The 19,684-nt window shown below is 44.9% G+C and overlaps 1 protein-coding gene across 1 annotated transcript in view; it reads left to right on the top strand.

Annotated features, from left to right (window-relative positions):
• Window positions 1-17,602, top strand: part of WNT11 (Wnt family member 11) — a 33,706-nt gene extending 16,104 nt beyond the window's left edge. The window contains exons 5-6 of the mRNA XM_074942968.1: window positions 2,123-2,415; window positions 16,266-17,602. Coding sequence (XP_074799069.1) covers window positions 2,123-2,415; window positions 16,266-16,440 — 468 coding nt within the window. The 3' untranslated portion in view covers window positions 16,441-17,602. The remainder of the gene's footprint in view (window positions 1-2,122; window positions 2,416-16,265) is intronic.
• The last annotated feature ends 2,082 nt before the right edge of the window (window positions 17,603-19,684 follow it).

The raw sequence follows: 19,684 nt of genomic DNA, 5'->3' as shown, positions 1-19,684 counted from the left end.
CATGAGCACAGGACTGGGTGTCAGGAGGTCCTGAGATCTAATCCTGGCTCTGCCACTGACTCACTGTGTGACCTTGCCCAGGCCACTTCCCTTCCCTTCCTCAGTTTCACCATCCGTAACGTGAGGATGATGTTTCCCCAGGATGTGTGGTGTGAACTAACTGGTTAATATATGTGAAGTACCTTACCCACGTAAAGTGCCATGTAAATGGTAAGGGTTACTAGCTCTACGCTGAGTCAGTAAGGTCAGTAGGGTGGATGCTTTTCAATTGTTGTGTCAGTGATGAGTACAACGTCTAAGGGCTTGTCTACACTTACGCAGCAGTGGTGCCAATGTAGCGCTTCAGTGAAGACACCACCAAATAGGTACCCCGCCTCCCTGAGAGGCAGTAGCTTTCTCCCATCCACCTGGTGCTGTCTATACAGGACTGAGGTTGGCTTAGCTGCATCGCCTAGGGGATTTTTCACACCCCGAGCAGCGGAGTTATACCAACCTAATTTCCTACTGTAGACCACGCCTGAGTGAGCCCAGGGATTAGTTTTCTCCAATAAAATTAACTTGCAAATTAACGAATGCCACGAATGTGGCGCTTTGCAGACGTTCACAAACGAATCCCCTCACCAGCCCTCCGCAAATGGAGAAATGGTTTCAGAGAGAGTCGAGGGGAAACCCGGCTCCTGTCCCTGTGGCTGCAGAAGTTCCCTTCCAGTGGATTCCACTGCTCGAGAGGAGGCTGGAGGCCTGGCTGTTTAGAGGCTGCACACCCACTTTTCATGGGGTGGAGCTCAGCTCCTCCAGGGCTCCCTGTGCCTCAGGGCTTAATGGGTGGGGAATAGGCAGGGGCAAAGCTGGTAGATCTGCCATTGCTCAGATTCTCTTGTCCTCCCACTCCCCTGTGCGGGGCTCTGGAAGCTGCTCCAGCCACTGTGCTGGGACAGTCTGCATGGCTCACCTCCATAACTATTCAGGGTATGTCTACACTGTATTGTAAACCTGGGTCCGGGGCACCTGCACCCATCGACTCATTTCCGAGCCCGCACTTGACTGTCCACACTGAATTGTAAACCTGGGCTTACCATTGCTGCCCTGCGTTTCCCAGCCATACTAATGCATCCACATTGCACTACGCAGACCTTCTGACTCGAGTCTGTGGACCCGAATCACAGTGGCACTCAGGCTTAGACCCACTCCCCTGCCAGGGTTCTAGAACCCGGATCCTGAGTGCTTGCTGACCCAAGACTGATTTGTGTGTGGACAGGAATGAGGCTTGGGCTCAAACCTGAGTCAGAGCCCCAGCTGAGTGTGCAGTGTAGACATATCCACCCTGGCTGGGGGAGAAAAGTCTTCTCTCCCTCCCCTGCATGTTTCCCAAATGGCTGGCCCAGCTACTCCCGCTAGTGCCAGTCATAAATTTTGCTCCTGAGAGACTTGTCCATGGCCACACAGGGAGTCACTGTATCCGGAGTTCACAGCACTGCACCACATCTCTCTTTCTATTAGCTCCTTAATGTCTCAATTCTAAAGGTTAAGCCCCTAAGGCAAATTCTTGTCTGGTGTAAAGGGACACGGCTCTGTTGATTCCCACCTCCAAAGAATCTTTCCTATTGCATTCTGGGAATTATGCAAACTGCAAAACCAAAGGAAACGATTCAATGCATAATACAGCAGTTCTGTACTACAGCTAATGTGGAGATATGGTCATTGCACATGGAGTTCGATAAATCTAAGCTTTGAAATCTACATTATCAAATGTATAAATACGCTGAAGGCACAAATTTCATATTGATTATTTATTTGCAAATTACTTCAACTTCCAGCTCCTCAGGAGTTTAAAGGATGTGTCCAGCACTGTGGGAATATGATAGAAAACTATGGGACTGCTCTGTGTGCTGCCTTAACAGGTGCCACAGTAAAAATAATACCCAGGCTGAGAGCAATCTTTAAGCGGTGAGCTGTGTTTCACTCTGCACAGTCGGTACTTTAACCTGGTTGTGCAGAAACCAGAGCAGTGAATACTCGTTAATGCAATCCAGTTAAGACATTAACTCCTTTAGCAATTCTATGGGAGATTTAAGTAAAGAGAAGGTCACTTCATAACTCGTTGTTGTTGTTTTTTCCATAGGCCCTGAAAGCCTCTCTTGAAATGAAATGTAAGTGTCATGGAGTTTCTGGTTCCTGTTCTATCAAGACCTGCTGGAAGGGTCTTCAAGAACTGAGAGACATTGCACAGGACCTCAAAAACAAGTACTTGTCAGCCACAAAGGTGGTACACCGACCCATGGGCACACGCAAGCAATTAGTACCAAAGGATATTGACATCAGGCCAGTTAAAGAGACAGAGCTGATTTACCTGCAGAGTTCGCCTGACTTCTGCATGAAGAATGAAAAAGTGGGGTCACACGGGACACAAGACAGGTAAAGACTCACAAGTCAGATTTGAATTGTGCTCTTCTGTTTTCAGCTGGTGCATAGAAGCAGTGATGTGAGTGTAAACATCTCTGTGCAGGTGGCATGTATTATCAGGGATGGTCGAAGTGCCACTCACTGGGCTAATCCCACCCATGGAAACTGACAATATGGTCCACAGCTGCCCAAATCTTTAATATACTGGAACAGCCAATGGGGACTACAGATCCCAGCATGTAGCGCTCTAATTGCATGTTAGACAGGCAGAGTTTGGATCCAGCTCCAAACTGCCTCCAAGTTCATGGCTGGTCAGATCTAGGGTTTTGGTTCTGACCCATCTCAAATCTTGATCCATGCCGAGGGCTGTTTGGGAGAAAATGGCGTAATGTCTGCTGGGACCTGTAGTCTCTGCAGGGTTCACCTCTTTGTTGAAGTTGAAGGCAGCTACAACGGATTTATTTTCTGCAAAGGGCTCTTGGAATGTAGACTCCCACCCCGTGTCATTTGACTTATTTATTGGGATGCCATAGGACTGTAACGGCATGAACTTGTCTCTTGGGAAATTTACGATGATCAAGCCCAACGTAATGCTTCACTGCGCCCCTCTTATCTGCTCTAGACAATTATAGCTCACGTGGGAGCTGCTGTGGTGTAAGTGCTCCTCTCTTTGGGCAGGTGGGACTCGGTTAAATGCCAACACTCCCAAGCAACATTAACAACGGAGGCGTTGAGCTATATTGCCAAGTCTCTTGGGTTTTTGATTCCACCTTTTTTGTTTTGAAAAATCTCAGCATGACTGGGGTCTAGCTGCTGTTTGAGCTTTCATGGAGGCACTTCAGGATCCCTTTACTACTAATGACTTAGCCCCATCAATGCTGTTCAAATTTCCGTCAGGCACAGTGGAGTGCTTGGTCCTTACTACGGTCCATTTAATTCACTCCACATAAATTCTACGCTACTGGAGTCTGAGTATTGGTAAGTGAGTGGCAACACCTCAGCCAGATATCATGTACCCTGTGTGTGTATTCAGAGTGCTGTGGGAAATGGTGTTAGTCACTCCACAGGAATATTATTTCTGCTGAGCCAGATGTGAACCAAGACCCCAGTAGGAAATTATAAGGCATGTGCTGCAGGGGGTGCCGTCTTTTGGATGAGACATGAGAACTGAAGTCCTGTATATGATCTACTTATAAGGAGGAACTGCCCTGTCTGAAGTCCTGACCACTTGTAGCCATTCAAGATCCCTTTAATTAAGAGTGCTATCCTGGCTAGATTCCAGTCTGGATAATTACATTCTGCCGATCTCAGTCCTCGTTAAATACCATAATCCTCTTCACTCCCTGTCCTGGCCTGTTGTGTAGTATTGGTGTGCACGCTTACACAACTGCCACATTCCCACTCACAAGGCACCTGAACATAAGATGTGTGTCTTTTTTGGCCAGGGCCACAGTCTGTTTACTCAAGGAACACCACTGTTGATGGTAGTGGGCACACCACTGTGTGTTGTGTAGACAGTCCAGAGGGATTCAGTAGAAAGAAATGCTATTGTAGCAGACACTAAATAAACTATATACATATATCCTGTCTGGGTAGCTTTTTCTAGTACATGGGCATCATACTGCAGAAGGGAAGAGACTATGGGGGAAATACACATCTGGGCATTGGGAGACATTCTTTTTGTAATGGCTCCTCTCTCCAGAACCATGGTAATTCCCTATCACCCAGCTAGTGCACAGAACAATTCTGCATTGGCCTGCTGGAGCAGACCACAAGATGCTTAGGTGATGTACATCTTAGAAAAGACCTGTCTGATTTTCTGGTACTTTATGGTAACTAGCTTTTCATATTGCCAGCTGGAACAGAAAGTTATCATAGAATCATAGAATCATAGAATCATAGAATATCAGGGTTGGAAGGGACCTCAGGAGGTCATCTAGTCCAACCCCCTGCTCAAAGCAGGACCAATCCCCAATCAAATCATCCCAGCCAAGGCTTTGTCAAGCCTGACCTTAAAAACTTCCAAGGAAGGAGATTCTACCACCTCCCTAGGCAACGCATTCCAGTGTTTCACCACCCTCCTAGTGAAAAAGTTTTTCCTAATATCCAACCTAAACCTCCCCCACTGCAACTTGAGACCATTACTCCTTGTCCTGTCCTCTTCTACCACTGAGAATAGTCTAGAACCATCCTCTCTGGAACCACCTCTCAGGTACTTGAAAGCAGCTATCAAATCCCCCCTCATTCTTCTCTTCTGCAGACTAAACAATCCCAGTTCCCTCAGCCTCTCCTCATAAGTCATGTGTTCCAGACCCCTAATCATTTTTGTTGCCCTTCGCTGGACTCTCTCCAATTTATCCACAACCTTCTTGTAGTGTGGGGCCCAAAACTGGACACAGTACTCCAGATGAGGCCTCACCAATGTTGAATAGAGGGGAATGATCACGTCCCTCGATCTGCTCGCTATGCCCCTACTTATACATCCCAAAATGCCATTGGCCTTCTTGGCAACAAGGGCACACTGCTGACTCATATCCAGCTTCTCGTCCACTGTCACCCCTAGGTCCTTTTCCGCAGAACTGCTGCCTAGCCATTCGGTCCCTAGTCTGTAGCTGTGCATTGGGTTCTTCCGTCCTAAGTGCAGGACCCTGCGCTTATCCTTATTGAACCTCATCAGGTTTCTTTTGGCCCAATCCTCCAATTTGTCTAGGTCCCTCTGTATCCTATCCCTGCCCTCCAGCGTAGCTACCACTCCTCCCAGTTTAGTATCATCCGCAAATTTGCTGAGAGTGCAATCCACACCATCCTCCAGATCATTTATGAAGATATTGAACAAAACCGGCCCCAGGACCGACCCCTGGGGCACTCCACTTGATACCGGCTGCCAACTAGACATGGAGCCATTGATCACTACCCGTTGAGCCCGACAATCTAGCCAACTTTCTACCCACCTTATAGTGCATTCATCCAGCCCATACTTCTTTAACTTGCTGACAAGAATACTGTGGGAGACCGTGTCAAAAGCTTTGCTAAAGTCAAGAAACAATACATCCACTGCTTTCCCTTCATCCACAGAATCAGTAATCTCATCATAGAAGGCTATTAGATTAGTCAGGCATGACCTACCCTTGGTGAATCCATGCTGACTGTTCCTGATCACTTTCCTCTCGTGTAAGTGCTTCAGGATTGATTCCTTGAGGACCTGCTCCATGATTTTTCTGGGGACTGAGGTGAGGCTGACTGGCCTGTAGTTCCCAGGATCCTCCTTCTTCCCTTTTTTAAAGATTGGCACTACATTAGCCTTTTTCCAGTCATCTGGGACTTCCCCCGTTCGCCACGAGTTTTCAAAGATAATGGCCAATGGCTCTGCAATCACATCCGCCAATTCCTTTAGCACTCTCGGATGCAACTCGTCCAGCCCCATGGACTTGTGCACGTCCAGCTTTTCTAAATAGTCCCTAACCACCTCTTTCTCCACAGAGGGCTGGCCATCTACTCCCCATGTTGGCCAGGACTGGAAGTCCATACTCTAGCGAGCTCACAGAGTTCCCCAGAGGGTACTTTATCCAAGCGATGCTGCATGGCGGACCGCACCTACCTTTTCCAAGCTGGGGTGCTAGGTTTTATATACTCCTCAGGTTGAAGATGGAATAGTAATTAGCAAGTGAGGAAGGGATCAAGCAAGGGCTATTGTCATGAGTCCAGTGACAGCAGGGATTGTGAGTGTGGTAGAAGAGGATCCACTGGAAATGACATTGGTTGAGGATGCAAAGGGCCAAGGTGGTAAGGCAGGAAGGAGGTGATGATTTTTTGAAGGGAGCCCAGTAAAGCGATACCCTTTGTTCACAGTCAGGGCAAGGTCGGTGTTGACTCGGAAGCAGGTGGGAGGAGGACAGAGATGGGCTGCGGTGTTGACTTGTCGGTGTAGCATGTGCTAAGTACTATTATCAGCTGACTGTGTATATATAAAATAATTTTCACAGTTGTTAGTGGCTGCTTCTGCACAAGAAGCCCTGTGTCTCAGAACTAGGATATGCAAAGTGCCATGTAATAGAGGCTTTGCCATAGCAGCATGGGGTCTATATTAAATTAGCAAAGGAAATAGGTATAAAATCCCCACAGTGCGTTTCCACATCATTGCTGTGCCCCTCGGGGGTTGCAGTAGCTAATCCAGACCCCTTTTTTTGTCAGTTTTCCTTTCAAAGAGAACACTTGTAATATCTTCGAAATACGGTGGCCCCATTCCAGCCTGGCATGTAACTGAGAGATAGTGCCTAGTGACAGAGATGAGGAGAAAGAAGCAAAAACCAGTTGCTGTTATGTACAGGAGAGAGATATATAGTTTGCATTGACTACACGAAGGCGGTTAACGTTCATTTGGAAATATCCCAAACAGGATTTATTTGATAAGTAAGGTCCCAAAGGCATCTTAATATTTTATTCCTTCTATAGTTTAACTTTCAGGAGATTTTTCTTTCCTTTCCTTCACGCCTGACTTTTTGAAGGAACTTAAAAGTGACTGTAATTAAAAGGAATTTCAATGAAGTCCCCCCGTCTGTTTCCCATCTCCTCCACACCTACCCACTCTCACTCACTTTTTGGCCTCTTTTCTGGCCACTAGAACAAGAAAAATGTTTCCCTTCAGCAGTGCTGCCAGCAGCGCTCCATGGATCAACAGACAGGAGGTGTTATAATCACACTGCAGCCAGGGCATCCTCTCCTTTACCTCACACCCCTCCGTCTCACACAGTCCATCCTGATGACCGAGCACATCACACCCCCTTTCCAGCTACAAACTGAGAGAACTCCAGCCCGAAGTTTTTTTGGCAGATAGTTTTTCAGATCTGCTGGCTACGTTTAAAGGTGCATGGAGGAGACAGGCACGCTGCAGCTCCCTTGACAAGTAAGGCCTGCATTCTCTGTTCCCTCTTGTTATTTTAGATTACATGAGCTCATTCCCAAACCCTTAACCCAAGACATATTTGCTAATTGTGCTGCTAACTTAGAGAGTCTAGCGAAATTAACAAGGCAAAGCAGAAAGAAAAGGGGGGAAAGGGAAATAAAACCATCCCATGACGTACGGTGCTTTTAAACAATCTAATTTTCATAAAACTCTGTTAAATGCAAAATTCAGGAGCAATTTTTTTTTAAAATTGGATCATTAGTTTTCAATATAAAAAGGGGGGAGGGACTTTTCTGGCTCACGTGGAAAAAGAGTGGTCCCTCAATGTCCTGTGAGTCAGAACAAGTTTTGATCATGTAAAATGGGAAGTTCTACTGTGCTGAATATTGGATTTCATTATATACTGTAGAGAACAATACGGCACTGGCTGACAGGTGGATGGAGTGAATAGTCCTGTAGATCTTTTCCATCTCTAACTTCTACAATTATCTAGTTAACCCTCCCATTGCTTACACGAATCATGGAGTTTGGGGAGTGGCAGGGGAATCAAGTTTCTTTGCAGCAGAGCTGTGTGAAATGTTTCACTTCAAACTGAGCCCAGGATTAATCAAAAAACTTTCAGTGAAACCTTAGGCCTTATTTTGAATGAACCTGGGATCATTTGTAAGTCAAACTGGGCTATTTTATGGTTTTGAAACTAGAAATAGTGTTGGATCAAAACCCACAGAGTTCAAACCTCATTCCAAACCTGAGATCTGAACACTCCCAGACCTTTGAAGTGTACAAAATCTGGAGCAGGGTCTGAATTTTGCAGCTTGAGTCCATTTCTGTTAACAACTGTCTTATCATCATAAGACAGAACACATTAATCTATGTATCACTGCCACATTTTTTTGTAAAAAAGAAAAATGGTCTTGAGAAAAAATAAATATCCAGAGCAGCTGACACACGAAGCAGGACCCTGAATTTGTGACTGTCAATAACTAGAACAAATTGAACCACAGAGAAAGATGGTTTAAAGTTTCAGGGCGTTCTTGTGAGAAAACACTCCATAACGTACCTTCAATGAGGTATTTCAGAAAATTCATGGTCAGTTTCAAATAAAAGATAAATGATACCAGATTAGGAAAGTGGGATCCAGTCTGTGAGAAAAGAGGCAAAGGAATTCACTTTCTTTAACATTAGGGTGCAATGTATCATATTTCAAATATTGTTTTAAGTCCCATCAGAAAGTGACTGAAAGGGAAATATTGCCATGCACACAGAATTCTTGTACTGCTAGAATCCCACAAAGATTAGTGAGCTGTTTATTACTGATCAGTCCCAGAACGATCTTGGAGCCCACCGGATGCCACTCCTCACTGCTGAGGGAGAGGTTTCTGAGCTGTAGAAAATCATTCTGCAGTTTTCTGGAGGCTAACCAGTAGGGCTGGTTGAATGCTGTAAAACAGGGCCCAGGAGGGTTCTCTTGAATTCTGAACGAGTAGCTGTTTGGTTCGATCACATTAGTATCTCTTGCCATCCCGCTGTTCGTGAACATTAGCGCGAACACGGTTTTCTTTGCATGAGTGTTTGGGGAATGGCTGTTCCTAGAACAAGCACCAGCATTTGCATGTGGACAAGGGTATTTGTGTGTACTTGCTACTTGTTATTAATTATTGTCCTGCTTAAGGAGTTTCAGTCATCCATCCAGGAAGCAAAGGATGTAATGAGGCCCAATAATACACAGCTAATAATCGCACCATACTACTTGTCCCTCTAACATGCTTATAACTTGTATTAATCATTTATTAACTTTTTGCAAACTTCCCAGAGGCTGAAATTTGATTGTATAAGCCAGGGTAGAATTTGGAAAATATAAAAGTAGAGTTACTCTCCCAAGTTGTGCCACACATCAAGTTCTGCATACCTGAGAAATCACTCACAATAAGACGGTTAAGATGTTCAGATTATGAACATATGTGCTTTACTGGGTTCCTTGGGCTTGGTTCTGCCTTGGGGGTTTGGATGCACCTCACTCAGTGGAACTTGGATGCCCTCTGGGCTCTGCCATGAATTATTCAGCAAATACTTTGTAAATCATGAATATGTTGGCGCCAGAAAGAGTAAGTTCACAAACAGGGAAAATACACTGGGTATCGTATTCATGATGAATAGTTAGCCCAGTTCTGCTAAATACATTCAGTATCTCTCTGCATCCCACCAGTAGCATGGTCACAAGCTCTGTTCATTTATGCAGTGTTATACGTGTTCATGGTGTCTTAGAAAAATATAAATAGACAGAACCCTGTGTCAGGAATCAGAGCCTGAAGCCGAGCCAGTTTCCAGGCACCCCAATGGGCACAGTTGTTCTTGTTGTTCAGTGGCTGCTCAAAGCATTTGTCCATAGGTGTGATCGCTCAAGGGCCTGCTTGTTCCCAGCCTTGCCTCACTGCAGGTAACCTGGTTCTGACCCTTGGCTCTAATTCCTGACATCTGACCTCTTGCTCTGACCCTTGGCTCCAGTCTCTGATTCTGGCTCTGGCATCTGGTCTCTGACTCCAGCTCTGATCCTTTGCTCTGGCACGTGGCCTCTGACTCTGGCTCTGAAACGGGGTTGTGGTTCCTGGCTACTGACTCCCATTCTACTCTCTAGGCCCGAGTCTTGCTCCAACCACTAGGCATGACCATCCACACCCCAGTCACCTGTCGCACTGCCCTACAAGGCTTACATGGTAGGGATCCCTTCCTGGTTTGCTGCACATCTTACCAGATTGCATTTGTTTTCACTTCTTCTAAAGGATGAGAGAATTAGCTCACTCCTCTCTCTCTCTGACTCTCTATCAGTTTGATACTACCACTCATCCCTGCAATTTGAGTGCCTTCCACATAAAATGAAGAGCAATGGTAAAGAGCCTTGTGGACTCCTATTCTACTGCCAACACAATGGTCAGTTATGTCCATATTGCTGATGATGGATCATGTAAGGCACAGAGAGATCTCAGCTGGAACCAGAGAAATCTGCCTTTATAACCTGCAGACTGAACTGATGTGAGCTGGGCTCCCTTAGAGACAATAAAGAGGACAGCTCACAGCACTGTTCTTGTACCATTTATTTATTTATTTGTATTACTACGGTTCTCAGGAGCCCTAGCCAGGGACCAGGACCCCACTGTGCGAGGTGCTGTAAAAACTAAGTTACCCCATTTTGTTTCTACTTCAAGGCTTAGCTCTTCAAATCTGCCTAGGTGATTGAGACACATAGCACCTATTGTATTTTTATGGGAATTGTGTATCTAAATCTCATAGGTGGTTTTGAAAATCTCAACCCAAATGTCTTCCTCCCCACCCTCTGCCCCTTCCTCCTCTCCCCCTAATGTCACAATAGTACTAAAGGCAAGAGAAACAAATTGTCTTGTGGAATTATCTTGCAAGGGCTCTTTTGGCCTCTGGCTTTGGCCTGATGACTAAAATAACAATTTATATCATATTAAATGTCGATATTATTTCCAGTCCATTATGAACTGGAACAGCTCCTTCCGGCACTCATGGAGTTATACAATTTTTAAAAAATGGTGACATGATTTTAAGTTTCCCATTTCCTGTGTGATATGTCATAGAAAACTAGCATACAGCAGCTCTGTAGCGCACCATCCAGCAGATTCATATATACACAAAAGGACATCATCGGGAATCATTAAGAAGGGGATAGATAATAAGACAGAAAATATCATATTGCCTCTATATAAATCCATGGCACGCCCACACCTTGAATACTGCATGCAGATATGGTCGCCCCATCTAAAAAAAGATATATTGGAATTGGAAAAGGTTCAGAAAAGGGCAACAAAAATGATTAGGGGTATAGAACGGCTTCTGTATGAGGAGAGATTAATAAGACTGGGACTTTTCAGCTTGGAAAAGAGGCAGCTAAGGGGGGATATGATAGAGGTCTATAAAATCATGACTAGTGTGGAGAAAGTAAATAAGGAAGTGTTATTTACTCCTTCTCGTAATACAAGAACAAGGGGCCACCAAATTAAATTAATAGGTAGCAGGTTTAAAACAAACACAAAGTATTTTTTCACGCAACGCACTGTCAACCTCTGGAACTCCTTGCCAGAGGGTGTTGTGAAGGCCAAGACTATAACGGAGTTCAAAAGGGAACTAGATAGATTCATGGAGGATAGGTCCATCAATGGCTATTAGCCAGGATGGGCAGGAATAGTGTCCCTAGCCTCTGTTTGCCAGAAGCTGGGATTGGGTGACAGGGCATGGATCACTTGATAATAACCTGTCTGTTCATTCCCTTTGGGGCACCTCCCATTGCCCACTGTCGGAAGACAGGATCCTGGGCTTGATGGACCTTTGGTCTGACCCAGTATGGCCGATCTTATGTTCTTATCAGTGGCGTAGCTAGGTGGAGCGAACAGGGGCAGCGGACATAAAGAAAGGTGCCACCCGCTTGTACTCACCGGGTGGCGCTCCAGGTCCTCAGCGGCACTGAAGGCCCCCGCCACTGAAATGCCGCCGAGGACCCGGAGCGAGTGAAGGCCCCCGCCGAGCCGAACCCACTTGTGCTCAGAGAGGAAGCGGCTGCTCCCTCCTGGCTACGCTACTGGTTCTTATGACATGATAGCTCTGAACGAGTTGTTCTAAGTGTTGTGACACAAGATGAGTAACTTCCTGGTGCAGGATAATGGGCCATCATGTCATGATTTGATTTGACTTAGAAGGGCTTGCTCAAGTTCTCACTGGACTAGCATGTATAATAAGAGTAATAATCTTTTATATTATTTATAGAGTACCTGTCCTCCCCAAGTGCTTTGAAGAAGTTGGGCTACGTGCTACTTACTCTCTGCAGGATGGTGCAGAGAGAAGCATGGTGTGGCTAAAAAGGATGCATACCCACAACTAGGAGGAGACCTGAGGCTCTGATGCATTCTTTGCTCTGGGCCCTAGACACTGTAGAAGCCCTTCTACATGGTCAGAGTTCCATGGCTTGTGGAATGGGAGAGAGTGGCTAGGAGTGGGTGGAGCTAGAGGCAGCTGCTTTCCATCTCATGCTTCCCTGTGGCATGGCTGGATTTCTAACTGGGAATTTGACTGCAAGCTCAGCAGGAAGGATTCCTTGAAGGAGCTACAATCCCTCCTTTGCTGCAAGGCCACTAGTAGGGAGCACATGGCAGCCTCGCTCTTGAGGGAGCTCTGGTAGAGCATTTGGTCTTTATGTTAATGGTCTTTCCTCCTGTGTGTGGTCTGGGATTCAAACCGGTCTTGGAACATCAGGGAGTTTACATGGTGAAACCACCTGCCTGTTCCACAGGGGACCTAGAGTGAACGGTTCAGAGGATTCTCCATGAGTTTATGCTTGGGGCATTTCTTAGCCTCTGCTGTCCGTGGGAAGACTCACATAGGTGTAACCTGTGACCCTGGGGTTCAAGAGTCCCTTAGCCCACCACTGCAATATAGTCACTTCTGGAACGCAGATGAAGGCGTTCTGAACCAAGGACTACTGCACAACAGTGTTTTTTAGAGATATACCTAAAGAGCACTATAAGGAAACTTTAGATGGGCAGAGTGTGAGTGAAATTTGGCTCGGCTACTGGCTAACCTTCCCTCTTGTTGCAAAAAATGCCATGGCATCTTTAAGGAGCACAGTTGGGTCAGGGGCTTGTTTTAGGTCTCATCTGAGGTGGCTGGTACATTGTTTTCCATTGTTTTTGCAAATATTTCTAGGAATTACAGTGCTAGGTTCGAAGACAATGGGCCAGAGTCTCACTTGCAATGGAATTGCACTGGTGTCGATGGAATTGCACTGGATTTACACAAGTACAAATAAGGCTCAGTCTAGCTGGGTGAGATTAGAACCAGGATCTGTGACAAGCCAATGCCAAAGGATTGTTCCTGTAGATAAAATATGGTGAATTTTACTGATCCCAGGCACCCCGAGGTTTGGCTGCTAATTTGGACAAAAGTGTAGGTCCTGTCCTTGTTCATCTTTAGCTACTTATACACATAGGTCCAGAAGAGATACTGCAGGTACCAGCAGCTGTTTCAGTCTGTAAAAATATTTGGGTATTATTCAGCCAACCCCAACACTTACAACAGAGAACGAGATATTTGTTTAATGGTATTGACACAAAATTGTTCAAAAAGCATGTTTAGGGTAGAGGTAGGCATAACAGGCTGGGGTTTTGCGAAACCAAAATCAGAATGATTCAGCTCTGACCTCTTTGATCCAAAATGACAAAATTTAAGGGAAGTTTGGCATTCTCTTAGAACGGTTTCTTTTTCCCTCTCTCTATATGAGGCCAAGTGGGGTAGATTTAGTTTTGGAAAACCCTAACTCTACAGGTTTCAGATGAAACCTGATGAAGTGGGTTTTAGCTCATGAAAGCTTATGCCCAAATAAATTTGTTAGTCTCTAAGGTGCCACAAGGACTCCTTGTTGTTCTTCCTAACTCTACAGGTAGTACAGGGTTGGATTCCATTTGTATCCAAACCTTCAGTCTTTTGGTGGGAAGAAAGGGGGAGGGGGAAGATTTCAGATAAATGGTACCAGTTTTGCTCCATGTGTAGTTTGGGGGTAACTTCGATCATAATGGGCTAAATATATCTCGCTACAGAGCCATATGAGTGTCCCCATAAGACACAGTGTCCTTGACACTATAGTGGGGTGTTGGTTCCATAATGACGCAGAGGAAAGAGTGACACCCAATCAACCATGCCACTTCCTGAAGCAGCTGTGTGTATCTTGGAGAGCCCCATCTAAGTACTAGCCCCACCCAATTCTGCTTAGCTCCCCCTGAATTGTACAAGGTGGTGTGGAGGCATCACATACCCAAACATGTGAATTTTACGGCCTGTTGTGAACTCATGAGCCTTGGAAAACGAATCCAGTGGCTTCAACCTTCCCAACCTCCGTCAAAGCTGACTAAGCCTTTAAAGCCCCTCCATAATGTTAATATTTATGTATTTGAACCTTTGCTCTAAATATTTAACTTATTGACTAATATGTTTATGAGGAGCCATTCTGAGGTTTCCTGTTGGAGGGGGCGCAGGGTCACAGGCATATACGACAATGCCATTCGTTCAGCGTTAGGTAAACACACACAGTGTGGTTATGGACTGAGCTTTTGACTGTTGGTCATAACAATTACGAGCAGGCTTTGGTGAACCTTCCAGAGGTTTGTAAATATGTACACGCACTCCCAAAGTGGGGGAATGAGTGGGGAAACTTTACAAACGGAACCTGGCCATGAATGGAGGTCAGAAATAACAAACAGGAGGTCGTACCGAGTCAGAAATAAATAAGGGAAGAACAAGAACAAAATTCCCAGCACTTCATTAATCCTATAACGTCTCATAAAGCATTACCTCATGAGGAATTCCTATAAATCACTTGGATTCATTTCCAGCTGTTAATGGCGGGCTCAGCACAGGAGTCCAATTCTCCCTCCTCACTCACCGTTCTCCTCTCTCCTCCCCGGCCCCCCTGATCTGGTGTAAAAATACTTCTGGCCAAAATAACCTAAGCAAAATGTGATTTAGAAAAGATGTCTGAGCAGTTTCCTAGGGAAATGCTTCTCACTTGATATTAGCGTCTAGAGGCCGCAGCTAAGTCTGGGGTCTGGTTGTGCTGGGTGCTCTAAGTACACAGAGCCTCTACCCTAAAGAGCTTGCATTCTAAGGACTCAAGAAGCATTATTGGTATTGTGCAGATGAGAACCAGAGTCAGAGTGAGATTAAGAAACTTATCCAAAGTCACACAGGGAATCTGTAGCAGAGACAGGAGTTGAACTCAAAGCTTTTGAGTGGCCAGCTAGTATTTTAGCCATAAGACCAGCTTTCCCCACATGCTGGTTTTATTCACCATGGTGCTTTATCACTGCAGTGTGTGATGCCAGCCTGAGAGCCATGCAAAACTTGCACCATTTTACCAAGTGGACATGAACTTCCCACTACCCGGGGGACTGAATTTCAAAAGTGACTAGTGATTTTTGCGTGCCCAACTCGACACAGCTTAAGGGGTGGGGGCTGGTTTTCAGGAAAGGCTGGGTATCTACCATCAGAAAATCAGAACCTTTTAAAGGTGTCTCAAGGTGACACCCAAAATCACCAGTTACTTTTGAAAATTTAAGCCAGCTTTGTGAAATGATTCCAGCAGACAATGCAAGAGAACCATACAGAAGTACAGACTGACTCTCAAGAGGATGGGTTTAATTAAAAGCTGAAGAAAGAAAAGGAATAAATCTGTAAAGCTACATGTATCATCCCAAGATACTCATATTCCCCACAGCCTGCCATGAGATGGAATGTCAGAGCCACGCAAGGCCTGCTACTCTGCTGTTTATACACTGCTGTGAGATATTCATTTGGAAGGCCCCACAGATGTGCAAAGTATTACCCTGGTGCGATTAGCTGTAAGGTACCTGACACAGTTGTGGCTAGATCATGGCTTTAAGACAGGGAGGTGACTTTCCCAGTCTCAGGCATTGTGCACGTGGCCTCTGCAGTCCCTCGGGGAGTGCATGGCCCTTTTTGCACCCTTTGCAGGGATGGCAGTGCTGTCTTCTCTGCTAGCCCAGTGCTGCTGGCCAATGTGCAGCATATGGGCAATGGCACGAGGGTATTGACCTAGTCTCATCCCTCCCCACCCTTGTGGGGTTACTAATGCTTTTGTTGGGGCTAGACTCCCCAGCGCTTGCATAGTAGGGGATTCTAAACTCCCAATTGACTTCCGTCAGCTTTGGATCAGGCCCCAGAACACAGGGACTGAGACTTTATCTGGCTTCTTTGCAGGTGCGGCATTCTCGGGCAGATCCCCAGGTGGCTTAAGCATCCAGTTAGCCCTGCTGAAGATCAGTCCTGGCACATCCGCACAAGCAAAGCCACAATTGCAGACACAGACGATCACTTCGTTTCTCAACAGGCTTTGTGATGATTTGCACTAATTCCCCCATCTCCTTTATTCCAGGCAATGCAACAAAACCTCCAACGGCAGCGACAGCTGCGATCTGATGTGCTGTGGCCGAGGCTACAACCCGTACATGGACAAAGTGGTGGAGCGGTGCCACTGCAAATACCACTGGTGCTGCTACGTGACCTGTAAAAAATGCGAGAGGACTGTTGAAAGATACGTGTGCAAATGAAACATCTCCCACGCGGTCAAGAAGCTTAGATGCCAATGGCACCAAAGCACTGTTCATAGAAGAGGAAACCTTTCCTGGACTAGACATCGTTTATCTTGCAAAGACATGGACTTGGAGATGATATAAAGAGAATTCCATTACAACAGTAAAAATAACCTTGTTTTTTAAAATGTAAAAAGGGGAAGTTTTTCCCACCAATCAAATTCTTGCTGAGAAGACAAGAGGCTTAAACCAAAACTCATTTTGGATCATACCTTCTTGCAAAAACATGCCTTACGTTGCCAACAATGTCCAGCTATCAAGTGCCTTTAGTACTGTAAGAAACAAAGAGAAACTTTCCTGGGGAGGAAGAACAGCTCTGGCTGAAAATAATGCAGGCTAACGTCTGCTCTTGCATCCTACCACAAAGGGCTTGGATTCTCCAGTAGCCTACAGGACAATCCCTGACAAGGGATGCACTATAACTTCAAAGCAATCATTGTATTTGTTTCCAAAGGCTAAATTTTCAGGACGGGAGAATCCACTCAGCATGATAAAGCCAGAAACATTCCTGGTTCTGCCCCTGAAATGAAAAGACATGTAAATCAATTTAACCCTTTTTTTTTGTCCAGGGCTGAGACTAAAGTTATTGTTCTACCGAAGGACTGGAGGTCTTGTCCCTACTTAGCGTAGGCTGCCAGGGTGTCAAATTCAAGTATTCACAAACATGTACTGAACCCCAGTGTCAATGTAATCCCGGTGTAGTGAGAGGAGCCCACTGGACACAGGGGCTGAGTGACCAGAGAGCAGCTATGGGACGTAACGAAATATACAGTGAAGTCAAAGTAAAATGGAAATGGAAAGTCGACTCCTGTATCCTTTTCCTCTCTCTCTTGACCATTGGATGTTACTCCCTAGTTCACTGTTGCTCCAATGCCTTGTCCCATCCAGGCCTAACATAAATATGGCACCATCCCTCCTCCCTCAACAAAGCTATAAACTCAGAGCCAAGAAATTGCCAAGACACCAGCAGTGCGGGAGGTGTGTTTACATCTTTAGAAATTCCAGACAAGGCGAGATGTCAGCTATTCTAAGCAGACCTAGCCGGAGTATGTGAATGAAATGTATGGTCCTGCCGTGACAACAGCACAGAACCACTATCTGTGGATGTACATATTTTATTTTGTATGCAGAACATCCAGAAATATTTATAAAATATATCTTGTGCTTTTCTCTATTCTACTTTATATATAAATATATCTATTATAAACAAGCTTAACAATAGTATGAAATAAATGCTGAAATTACTCAACAGTGCAAAGAAAAGAGCTTATAATTATTATTATTATATCTAAATCTATAACATTGTCTTCTGCTTGGACGGATGTCTAATTTTCCCTTCCAGAAGAGCAGTTAGAATACTGCTGGAAATACTCATTGCAACGTGACCAGTATGTTTCACCATTCCCTGTCTCCCCAGTCCATTACCTCCTACATACGATCAGTTAAAAAAGATTAATCACAGATTAATTGAAGCAGAAGTAACAAACATTTAGTTGAGTGAGACAGATGCATACACAATAGAAGAGAGAGAAATTATTCTACTACCAGCCTCATTACCATAATACCTGAAAGCCTTCACATAGTGCATTAAGCGACATGTCTAACATCTTTCCCACCTGGTTTGTTCTCTCTCACATCCTCTCTCCGGGGGGACAATTGAGTGTGTGTTGTGCAGTGTTTTGTTTGAGGTTTGTTGATTTTTTTTTATTGTACACACTGCTCTGTGTTTACATGAGAGAAGGCAAGATTGAAGAAGTGCATGTGGCACTTGGAGTGGACAGTGGTGAGTCTGGGACGGCGCTTAGTCCCCGCGGGAGTTTGTTCCACAGTCTAGGGACAGCACAGATGAACTTTACCCTTATTCAGTGAGGCGGGGGGGAAGGGGGGGAAACAATAACAGGAAATGTGAAAATGGCAGAAGTGCTAAATGACTTTTTTGTTTCAGTTTTCACCGAAAAGATTAGTAGCGATCGGCGTCTAACATAGTGAATGCCAGTGAAAGTGAGGTAGGATTAGAAGCTAAAATAGAGAAGGAACACATTAAAAATTACTTAGACAAGTTAGATATCTTCAAGTCACCAGGGCCTGATGAAATACATCCTAGAATGGAGCTGACTGAGGAGGTATCTGAGCCATTATTGATTATCTTTGAAAAGTCATGGAAGATGGGAGAGATTCCAGAGGACTGGAAGAGGACAAATATAGTGCCAATCTATAAAAAGGGGAATAAGCACAACCAGGGGAATTAAAAACCAGTCAGCTTAACTTCAGTATCCGGAAAGATAATGAAGCAAATAGTTAAGCAATTAATTTGCGCACACCTAGAAGATAATAAGGTGATGAGTAACAGTCAGCACGGATATGTCAAGAACAAATTGAGTCAAACCAACATAATAGCTTTCTTTGACAGAGTAACAAGCCTTGTGGATAGTGGGGAAGCATTAGATGTGGTATATCTTGACTTTAGTAAGGCTTTTGATACTGTCTCACATGACCTTCTCATAAACAAACTAGGGAAATACAACCTAGTTGGAACTACTATAAGGTGGGTGCATAACTGGTTGGAAAACTGTTCTCAGAGAATAGTCATCAGTGGTTCACAGTCATGCTGGAAGGGCATGTTGAGTGGGGTCCTGCAGAATTCAGTTCTGGGTCAAGTTCTGTTCAATATTTTCATCAGTGATTTAGATAATAGCATAGAGAGTACACTTACAAAGTTTCTGAAGCTGGGAGGGGTTGCAAGTGCTGTAGATGATAAGATTAAAATTCAAAACGATCTGGACAAACTGGAGAAATGGTCAGAAGTAAATAGGATGAAATTCAATAAGGACAAATGCAAAGTACTCCACTTAGGAAGGAACAGTCACTTGCACACACACAAAATGGGAAATGACTGCCTAGGAAGGGGTACTGCGGAAAGGGATCTGGGCGTCATAGTGGATCACAAACTAAATATGAGTTAACAGTGTAACACTGTTGCAAAAAAACCAAACATCATCCTGGGATATATTAGGAAGAGTGTTATAAGCAAAACATGAGAAGAAATTCTTCTGCTCTACTCTGCCCAGTTCTTGGCTCCACATTTCCGGAAAGATGTGGACAAATTGGAGAAAGTCCAGAGAAGAGCAACAAAAATGATTAAAGGTCTAAAAAACATGACCTCTGAGGGAAGATTGAAAAAATTGGTTTTGTTTAGTCTGGA

The sequence above is a fragment of the Natator depressus genome, chromosome 1 (genome assembly GCF_965152275.1).
Source record: "Natator depressus isolate rNatDep1 chromosome 1, rNatDep2.hap1, whole genome shotgun sequence".
NCBI classification, from domain to species: Eukaryota; Metazoa; Chordata; order Testudines; family Cheloniidae; genus Natator; species Natator depressus.
Note: the sequence above shows the minus strand (reverse complement) of the source record. Positions and strands in the feature narration are given on the sequence as shown.